Source organism: Loa loa (assembly GCF_000183805.2).
Source record: "Loa loa unplaced genomic scaffold supercont3.416, whole genome shotgun sequence".
Lineage (NCBI taxonomy): Eukaryota > Metazoa > Nematoda > Chromadorea > Rhabditida > Onchocercidae > Loa > Loa loa.
Window position 1 is genome coordinate 41,853 of NW_018108596.1, and position 11,054 is coordinate 52,906.

Here is an 11,054-nt window from a genome sequence, read left to right on the forward strand (position 1 = left end):
ATTATTAGTTTTTTTCCAAGTAAATGTCATCATTTCTATCAATGTTAGCACTATGATTTCAAACTGTTTATTTTAATCAAAAAAAAAAGTGAAAAGTTTTAAGTAACCTTTTTGTGTAATTAGTAATCTGCTCATTAAATATGTAATTTTAGTTCTAATTAATGAATGAATTAATGATTGAAGCTTGCAAAAAAACGATGTTCACTGATGTAAGCGAACCATCTATCAATAAACTTTTAAAATAATCAGTGATAAAGAAGAAATGCATAAAATGTTACAGAAATTAGATAGCAATTGAGTAAACAAACAAACAATAATACGATTAGCCAAATTGAAAACATCCTTCACTTCGCTTTCCTTCATCAACAAAGTGTAATTAATTTGTTAATTAGATTTAACTTTTTTTTTTTTTGCAACATAGAAGAAAATCGCATATCCATCTATTACAATACTTTAAAAGATAAGCTAATTCAGGAATCGAATTAAAGTTAATTGAATTAAAATGGATTATTCAATTAAATTGCTTTCTGCTGAGACTTAATTTAAATTTCTTTTTGATATTATAGTTGAAAGATTTATCCTGTAATTTGTTATTTCATAAAATGCTTTATAATCCAAATATGGATATTTGAAATTGATGGAATTGAAGTAATTCATAAAATAGCTTACAAATTGTAATTTTGCATATTTAAATTGTAATTTTAATGTAATTTTGCATTTTTAAATCGTAATTCTTTTGCAAATTGTAATTTTGCATATTTAAAAAAAAAAGTGATAAGTCGAAATACTAGAACTAAAAGAAAAAATATCAATTTATTTGGTTTAAACAAAAGTGGGAACAAAGTTTAGCCATTTTTACAACTAAACAAAGTTCGAATTAATTTTTTTTTCATTTTATTATTTAACAATAAACAAAGGCATACTGTACATAAATCAATAATGATTATTAATTAAAGAATTATAATATCTGAAAATTTATCCAAAATGATAAAAGATAGATATGGCTAATTTCATGTGTAATAAATTATTCGCTTATTTTAATTTGAAAAAATATCAATGTTCCATTCTTTTTCTCTCTCTTTATTTACGATATGAATACATAAAATTTAAATTTGGAATAAAAAAAAATTAATTTAAATTTTTGATTATTTTCAGGAAAAACAATGCAATGATAATCATTTCCAAAATGTTACATATGCCATTGAAATTAAAATGGGGTAAAAAAAGTGGCCGATACGATCTTAGCCAAGATATTTATGTATTAACTATATACCTTGGTGATTATGCTATCTTACAATGTACTCTAACAACAGAAAGTACCGCAAGCCAATGTATGGAATATCTTAGCCAAAAAGTTGATCTTAATCAGGTTAGTATCGAAAAATTTAACAAAATAAACAAACAAACAGCCAAATAAACAAGTAAACAAACAAAAAAACAAACAAAAAGGAAAAAAAACAAAAAAACAAAACAAACAAAAAAAGGCAAACAAACAGAAAAACAAACAAAAAGAAAAAACAAAAACAATTGTAATGGAAATAAATGACCTAAAAAAAAGCTAGCAGTAGTTGTAAATTTTTATTTTTGCTTGGTTGGATAGTCTCATATTATAGGATATGGATGAATAGCAATAAATGAAGAGATCGGATCTATAAATATATAGGTAAGAGATATGCTATACTTACGTGAACTCATATAGCTTACTATGACTTACATAAACAACATCCTTTTTTTTTTTTCGTTTTTATTTTTTAGGTTTATATTTTACATTTTAAAATGTTTACTCGATAATTTTGCCGCTACATTTTTCTTCTTTTTGTTATACTTAATTATTTTCAAAAAAAAGGTTAATTTATAATTTACTACAGGTAGAAATGTTTGGCTTACGATATCAAATGAAAACAAATGATCCGGATAATCGTATGATGCGATGGGTGGAACTTGATAAGCCGTTAAGACGACAACTGGAAAAATGGGCATGCAAACCACGACAAGTACAATTGGCTGTCCTCTATCATACACCAAATGCATTCACATTAACTGATCAAATGGCTAGGTTATAAAATTAAATATAATTTGGAAAAAAAAGAAAGAAAAGGTGGAAGATTAAATTAGAATTAAACAAGATTTGAAAAAGGAAAAGGAAAATGAAAAATTTGCATTTCATTAATTCCATTGATAGCAATTATTGATCAATGAAATCAATGGAATGCAAATTTTCTTTCATGCACCATTTTAGTATGTATCTCTCTATCAATTCTAAGGAATGAATGAATGAATGCAATTTTTAATGCAAAAAAGAAAAAAAAAGAATTCGTTTATTTATTTTATAGTATAAATAAAGGGAAATTATTTCTTTTTAAAATAAAAATTCATGAAATAACTGGTGAAAATTAATGAAATGATTGTAATCGATCATTTTTTTGGATCTAACTTTATTTTTTTATTTTTTTTTTAGATCTTACTACTTTTTCCTGATGAAATTGGATGTTGTTGAGGGTAAATTGACGGTTGCCCTCGAAAAATATATCAATCTTGCAGCATACAGTCTTCAAGGTTAACCAATCATTTCATATGTTTTTGATTGAAGTGAGGAAAAAGTTTTTTAGAGATTTAAAAAACTTCATTAAATTATAATTGGAATATTTAGAGCTATGAAATTGAAATGTTAAAAATGATTAAATTATTTGAATTAGTCACCTTTCCTTTCTCTCTTTTCCTTTCTTATTTAGAAAATTTGAAAAGAAATGGACGAAAATAATTTTTTTTTCTTTTTGCATGTAAAGCAGAATTTAATTTTGCTTTTTTTGCACATTAAGCAATTCAAAAAAGCAAAATTTCATTCTGTTTTACACGCAAAAATATGCATTTGTTTGCTTTTTTCTTTTTTTCTTTCTTTTTTTTTTTGCAAAAAATGATTTCATATCCATTCATAACAATTTTATCAGTGTTATAAGATCGTAACAAAGTATTAGTTAATTACTTGCTACTTTTACTGATGTTTCATGTTTATTTTTATACAATGAAATATTTAAATCCTAATTTTTTTTTTATTTTCTCTCTAATTCATCAGTATATATTGATTAGTAATGAATGAATAAAAATTTCCAAAATCAATTATATTTCACTGCAGTTTGGCATTATTATGTAAATAGTAAATTTATGAAATAATTTTTGTTAATTAAAAATCGGAAGTTTCTTGTGAAATTTCGATTTTTCCAATGTTTTTTTTATTTCTTTAAAAAATTATTACTTTTATAATTTATTAAACGATAATTTTATTTAAATTCTTTCATATTCTCGTTTTAAAATTTGCTTATTTTAGTAGAATATGGCGATTTTGATCCAACAATACATACAATTGATTTCATGCAAACTGTACCTCTTTTACCAAAGGTAATAAATATTACCATTTATTAAAAGTAATAGCTATAAATATTATCAAGTGTTTAGTAATTGTTCATAATTTTTCCCTTTTCCAGATTTTAAAATTTTATTGAAATTTTTAATTCTAAGGCAGAAATAATAATAAAAAATGACCCTTTTTTTCGAAATTTTCATCTAATTCAATATTTTCTTCTAAAATTTCATCTCAGCTTTGATTCTAAAATAAAAGCAATAGTTTTAATTGATAATTTACTTGAAAATTTCAAAATTTTCACTTAAATTATAATCATAAAGCAATAATAGCAACGATCATTGAATAATTTTTTTGAAAATTTTAATTTGATTTAATTTTCCCGTTGAATTTCAATCCTAAAATAAGAGCAATAATAATAATTAATAATTTTCTTAAAAATTTCAAGTTTTCACTTAAATTTTATTAATAAATATTTTTTCGATTTACAGCATATCTGCCGAAATGCACAAATTCAGGAAGATTTGTTGAAGAGAGTATCGGCGGTACATGAAAGGCTGAAAGGAATGCAACCAAGCTATGCTGCATTACTGTATATCGTAGATGCTCAACAATGTGAGGGATATGGAGAAGAATATTTTAATGGGAAGGTAAAAGGATAATGTTAAATATTTTACTAAATTTCAATTCTTTAAATTAAATTTTAAAATTGATTGGTATTAATTTTTTGACTTTACTCTAACATACCATTATACAATTAATGCAATTTTTACAAAATACTAAAATCAGTTTTTTTTCTTTTTTTTTATTTATTTAAACAATTTATGTTTCCTAAAAAAGCGAAAAAGAATTGACACATTTTTAGGATGAAGATAGTACTGAAGTAAAGATTGGATATTCTCAGGAAGGTATCATTATCAAAGGATCCTATGGTGCACCATTAAAACATAAGTAAATCCGTAAAATTATTTTCGAATTCTTTGATTAAAAGAAAGATTTATTAAAATTCAATTTTCTCAAAATTATAAAAAAAACAAATTCCCAAAAATATTTCTCTTGAATGTACAAATTAAATTTATTAATTTTAGATGGGAACATATCAAGGATATGCAAGCAATGAAACGACATTTAAATATTCGACTTCATGATGGAAACTTAGTTCAATTTACCATGGTATTGCTATATTATTGGTAATCTGATATCTGTTGTAAAATTGGAAGAATTAATTAACTAATTAAAAGATTAACCAATATTGCTATCTTTTCATGTTTCATCAAAAATTTACAAGATAATCCAATTTTTGGAAGATTATTCTTTTTGTTTTATTTATTTTTTTTTTTAAAAAAAAGTTTATTTAGGAAGATGCAGAAATGGCACATTATGTGGCAGTGGTAATGATGTGGCAATTTCGTTATGCGACAAATAAAGCAATAATTGAAAAAAACAGCCCAATGAAGTAAAAATAAATCTTGTATGAATTACATAAATTTGTATGTTAGTATTTCATTTATGATTAAATATGACGAAGGTTAGAAATGAAAAGCAATTAGATTTTTAAGTTATAATTTAAAATATTCTCCTCCATTACTTTTTTTTTTAATTTTATTTCAAACTTATTATCATTTTTCGCTGTTTTTATCCCTCAACCAAATTGAATTCCATTAATTTTAAAGTATGAATATAATATAAAACTTTTCCAGAATCTCCAATATTTTAATGAAAAATATGAAGAACAAAAGTTATATTTATATTTCTAAAAAATATATGTTTAATGAAAGTTTTTAAAATATCGTCACAAAATTCTCATTAAAATTTCACTCGATACTAAACTATTCAAGTATTAAATTTAATTTTGAAGAAAGTTGAAATGCGAAGAATAAGTGAGATTAAATAATCCATTGATTAGTTATTAGAAAAGTTCAAAAAAGTCTAATTTTTGCAGTATCAATAATTTGCAAGGAAGTATTCGAACATTCAATCAAATGAGATCATCAAATGCTGAGGTGACTTTTTTCCTTTATTAATTAATTAATTACTTAAATTTAAAACTTAACTTATCATTTGTACTTAGTTACAATGCTTAACAATTAAATAAATTATTATTATGGAATCAGAAATTTTTCAAACTGATTAACCTATTATTATTTCCGGAAAAATTTCCCCAGAAACAGGAAATTATTCTTATGATGTCTTCGGTGAAATAATCAAAATCTGATAAGGCAAAATATTAATTTACCAAAATTGCAGCTTAATTCAACTCGTCTAATTGGACCAGACTATGCTTCATTAGTTTATACGATGATGCCTGAACCGACGTATTGTTCATCCACCCAACGCTTGCCATCAACGAAACGACCGCAGCGTACGTCACTTTTGCAGGCGACATCAATGTGTAATCTATCAATCCATACTGGTTGCGGTGAAACTCAACCATCAAAACGTTCACCTTTAACATCGCTGATACAGTATAGCAAAACGGAAAATGGTATATTGCTTTTATGAATTACGATACATGCGGAAATCATCCGGTTAATTTGATCCATGATTGATTGATTCATTTTATTAACTATTATAGATGAAATAAAATAAGGTATTGATTTGTATTTAAATTACTATTTGTATTTAGCAGAAGTGTTCAGCTCAGATATTTAATTTTCAATTTTAATTTAAAGAAATAAAATTTGAAAAATTTCAAATGTACAAATATTAGAAGATAATTTAGTAATAAAGATAGATGAGTAAAAATAAGTTAATAAATGATCTCTAAGTGGTATATTCAAAAGAAAATGGTATTTCCGATAATATTATTATCAACTAATACGCCAAAGAATTTGATTGTTAGAAATATTAATAATTTTGCTTAATTTTTCATTACATATCTTAATTTCTATATCATAATAAGAACAATAACAACAACAAAATATCGTAAATTTTGCATATTAGTTAATATTGAAGACAAAAAAAATGAAATAAAATTTAGTATAAAAATTTTTTTTTAGCCTAAAAAAGTACGATCAATTTCTGGATGAAAAATTGATCGAGATCAATTTTTAAAATCTTAATCATTTTAATCCTTCAAAAATAATTTCAGCAGATATTGCTGATGCATTACAATCACAAGATCAAGCAAACATAGAATTCGAAAATATTTCTCGGAATGCACTATCAAAATCCACTGCAGCATTGAATTTTATGAACGATGAAGAATATATTTCACCGCCAGGTGTTTTATATTGTTCAACTCCCTTCCTGCTACAAAATAATGCGCAGGTTTTTATGTTTTTCATTTTTTTTTCTTGCAAATATTTTCATTTCTGATTTTAAGTTAGCATTATTTGAGATGGGAAGAAAGCAATGACAAAATTTGCATTTTATATCCTAAAAGATTACTTTTATGCTATATCAAAATGAAGCATTCAATCTTTGATAGTACAAAAATACAAAAAAAAATACTCAGATACTCAAGTATTTAAGTACTCAGCTGATATCTGACCAAACTCAACTTAATATCCATCTATAAGGTGTAATATTCATTTTAAGGTTTAATTGGTAGTATTCTAATTAATTATCATAATTAGTTATGTCAGGAGGTGATTAACTGCAATATTATTGGAATTAATATTTTTTGTAGAATGCTTCTTCATCACCAAAAAATATCAATGGTATGGTCCCTTCTATTGTTGAAGATGATGCTCAAAAATTTGAATTTCATAATTTTGCTGCTTTACGAAAACGACACTTAGCTGATACGGTAATATTTAAAATTTATGATGTAACGTTCGTTTTACAATAATTTTGAAAAAAAAAATGCACGAAAATTAACATTGGAATATAAAATACCAATTAATTTAAATTAAATAAAATTCAAAAAAATTTTCGTTAAAAAAAAGACAAAAAAAGTTTTATCCCAGATGACTGGTTCTTCACCGGAAATTCGTATGATCGGCGGCGGAACGCATACATTGTGCCGCAACGCTGCGGCATTAGTACACAAGCACTCTTTGCTTGCGAATGGATCTCAAAAGGTATTATCACATAGGTGCTATATAATTTCGTTTGTTGAATTAAGACAGCTAAAGTTTTGATGACAATTTTCACCCAATTTAACTGGTAGTTAGATTTTTCATTTTTCTCGGCTTGATTTTTTTTTTAAAAAAAAAAAGACTTTAAAAATAATTATCTCACTTGTAGATTTTGAAGGTTTCATATTACCACTATTTGTATAAGATTATTGTTTTTTTTTTTTTTTTAATTTTCATATCATCTCAATTACCCTATCATTAATATTGTAATGAAAAACAAAAAATGAAAAGTATTATAGACATCTCCGGGTCATGCACTTAGTACTCCGGATCTATTGAGCTCTTGCCGTTCATCACCTGATCTTATCACTTCCGTATTGGACCGATATCGACTAGCGGTAGCTGAAGCGGAATTACGAGCTGCTGTTATTTCACAAAAGCCATCACAATTACAACATCTCAATGGTACCATTCAAGCAGGTGGACATTTGCAAACAATGAAAAGCTGTGGAAATTATATGCTACCATCACCGCCATCAATGAATGTCAAATCGCAGGTATACCTATTCCATTCATGGATTAATTTTTTATGATTTCCCTTGATGAGTATGAAATTTGATGTTTAACCAGTGTGATCGATTTCAGAACCGTACTGTTTCTTGCATAAATTTTTCCGGTTTTTCATTTCCGGATTATGGCGTTTTATTTATTGCTGGTTTCCGAATGTTGAAAAAGAATTCCTACGCAATCACATTTCAAATACCATTTTTTTTTTTTTTGTTCTGAAAATTGAAAGTTTTTGAGTATTTTGAAGATTATACTGTTTCAGCGGGGTATGAATAAGGAATCACAAAGAACTGGTGACAATATTAAAACAGCTACACCGGCGACAAAGTTTATGGTAATGGAAGTAGCTGAGGCGGAAATGAAAGAACATATGTCCAAAGATGCTATGAGGCCAAAAATACGCAAAAAATCACTACCCGTAATGTCCTCTCCTCCACAAACATCATTCTATCATCGCTCAACGGCATCAAAGATTAAAGGTCAGGCGCATCCACTTTCTTATTTGGCACAAGCCGGGCACATCTATTATCCTCCTTCATCACCTCTTACGCAAATTCATGAGATTTATCGAAATAATGAAACAAGTGGCTTTGGTAGTTCGAATGAGCCAAATTCAGGGGCAACATATTCTAACAGTGTCTTGAAATCACCACCACTATTTTCGGGGCATCATCGCTACGAGGTAATTGAAGAAGACCGAACTCCAGAATCTTTTCTCCATCGAGTTCATGAACTCTGCACACCCTCATCTTGTGGTGCTGTCAGAGCACTTCCAGTTCAAAACCAGGCTCTAACCGTATCATCACCGCGAAGCGTTTCACCTCCTGATGTTTTCAACAATCGCACCAAGAACCCAATCTCCGAACAGCTGAGCAATTCATCGGCTGATTCACCGCGGTCTACCATTAATCGACCAGTTACTACGGTAGAGCAGCTTCTAAGCGGGAATGATTCCGAGAATATCCCATCTTCATCAATGACCAATGGATCGCCACAATGTACCGTTTGCGATAAAGCAACAAATATCTGTGAAGCGGTAAATTACTTTATTACTTCATTTGATCTTTGTCAATTTAATTATTTAATCATATCATAAAGTCATTGCTGGTCAGTCTTTAGTGCAAAGGTAATTGCAAACGATGAAAGGGATGGAAGTGGACTTGTCAAATTAGCACAATTAATTATTAGTTTATTTTTTACTAATCTAATTGGTATTTGATGCTCTAAGCTCATGCGAACTTTTTTGGACATTGTAATTGAAATTCCGGAAAAGATTATATTTCATCAGGCTTAAATCTGCTTGATCTGTAGCGCTTTATTCTTATCAATGATATCATAAATAAAGCATCAAATAAGAAAACCTGTCAGAATGTTCTATTCGGCCTTCCGTCTTTTCCGTTTAATGTTTCTCCGGAAGAACCACCGATACAGCGGATTCTAAATATTGCGTTTCGCTCAGAGTTATGCCATTGGTGCCGGAAGCAGTAATAGAGTGCAAAATCATAATTAATCGAAAAAATTCTTTTTTGTTGATTTTACGGGGAATATATGTGAAATGGAAAAATTCCACGTCATTAAAAAAAATTTTAAAACAGAATTTAAATTTGTTTGAAATAAAAATTCGTGTCTTCCCTTCATCATCTCATCTTTCCCTTTCTCTCTTTCTTTCCCCTTCTCTTTTCTTTTATCAGTCTCTGCGATTTTGTCCCAAAATTTTCAGATAATTTCCGTAATATTGTCTATTAATTTGATTTTCATTCCAACAATAATTTCAATTTTATTTTTAATTTTAAATGTCAAAAACTTTTCTATTTATTTCAAATTTGCGATGAAAATCCCATAAATTCATTCTTTTTCTTTAATAGGACGGAAATGAAACGATCGTTTTTGTTGAAATTATATAATTTCAAATTTAATTACAAATTTCTTCTTCCGATTGTTGGCCTTCTCTTTGTATTTCGAGTTGGAAATAGCTATCGCATAATGTAAATAATTTTTATTTTGTTAACAAATATATATTTCCTGGTACAGAGACTTCGTTTCCGGTTTGTTTTATCGCGAAATTTTACAGTAATTGTCATATCCTGTTCAGCCGGGAACTCCAATTAACCCTTTAGCTTTCTAAATCAATGCTTATCGTAGTTTCTTGCCATTACGAACAGTCATTTTTTTGTTGCTAACAACTTTTTCTCTATTGACAGAACTAAAATATATCTGAGTTAAAATTGAAAATATTTCTTTTCCACTGTATTTTCTGTCGATTACTTCTTTCATTCTCTTAATTTTCCTTTCCCTCTTCTCACCCGTCCAATTCCTAATTATACCATTTGATCTAATTAACCCTAACAATAAATCCAACTAATTATTCACCGAAAACAACTTTACGCCATTTTGTTAACGTCTTCCTTAGAGGTGACAATACCTTCCATTTATTCTTCTTGTCATATCTTTCTGTCCTTTATCCCTCCCTTACCCTTCCACAACTTCTAATACAGTTTTTTCGCTTGGGAATCCCTCCTCTCCTATCTTGTGGTTTCTTTATTTCCATAATATACATTCTTGACAATATCCTATTTCCGGATAATAAGATATGGTTTTCATCGTATCATTTCATTCGAGAGCCCAATCATGAAAACCGGAAAATAGTATCTTAGCATCAGGGGAAAAAAAGACCGGTCAGTTCCAAGCTTCAAAATACTGCTAGTAAGGTTTTATCGTCTCTGGCTAAAAGCCTTAGGTCTGTCAGTCTGATTCCTTTTGATCACTGTGCTTCTCAACTTTTAAATGTATTTTTAATTTTCTTTTTTTTGGGGGGAGGGATTGAGGCATATCTTTTTTTTCTCAGAAGACATTTCACATTTAAATGCAATGCAAATATGGCCTATTTATTCGTAAATAGTATTTATGCCTGAATTTTACGTTCTTACAATTCGAAGGACATGGCGGACTGTAACGAAATGACCGGTAGTATGTCCACATTGTTATGCCAAATGCACAAATAGTTCCTATGACGCCTAAGATAATTAATTTTACTTAAAATCTATGATTAACCGATAGATTTATTCCTGGACATTGGTCACTTTTCGAAATTTCTACATATAATTTGC

General features: G+C 27.8%; 2 protein-coding genes across 2 annotated transcripts; both read left to right on the forward strand.

Annotated features, from left to right (window-relative positions):
- Positions 1 to 1,168: 1,168 nt before the first annotated feature.
- LOAG_09117 (hypothetical protein) lies at positions 1,169 to 2,063 on the forward strand (the record flags this gene model as incomplete). The annotated part of the gene is made up of 2 exons (XM_003144646.1): positions 1,169 to 1,369; positions 1,869 to 2,063. 2 exons carry the CDS (start codon positions 1,169 to 1,171, stop codon positions 2,061 to 2,063), a joined length of 396 nt encoding a protein of 131 aa, XP_003144694.1.
- A 392-nt stretch (positions 2,064 to 2,455) lies between these two features.
- On the forward strand, positions 2,456 to 8,984 carry LOAG_09119 (hypothetical protein; the record flags this gene model as incomplete). Its single annotated transcript, XM_003144647.2, has 13 exons — positions 2,456 to 2,556; positions 3,326 to 3,396; positions 3,850 to 4,008; positions 4,224 to 4,309; positions 4,447 to 4,531; positions 4,717 to 4,814; positions 5,301 to 5,361; positions 5,606 to 5,843; positions 6,450 to 6,628; positions 6,990 to 7,109; positions 7,270 to 7,383; positions 7,680 to 7,937; positions 8,210 to 8,984. Coding segments are annotated over exons 1-13 (2,322 nt in total), but the record flags the coding sequence as incomplete, so codon positions are not given.
- Between the last annotated feature and the right edge of the window lie 2,070 nt (positions 8,985 to 11,054).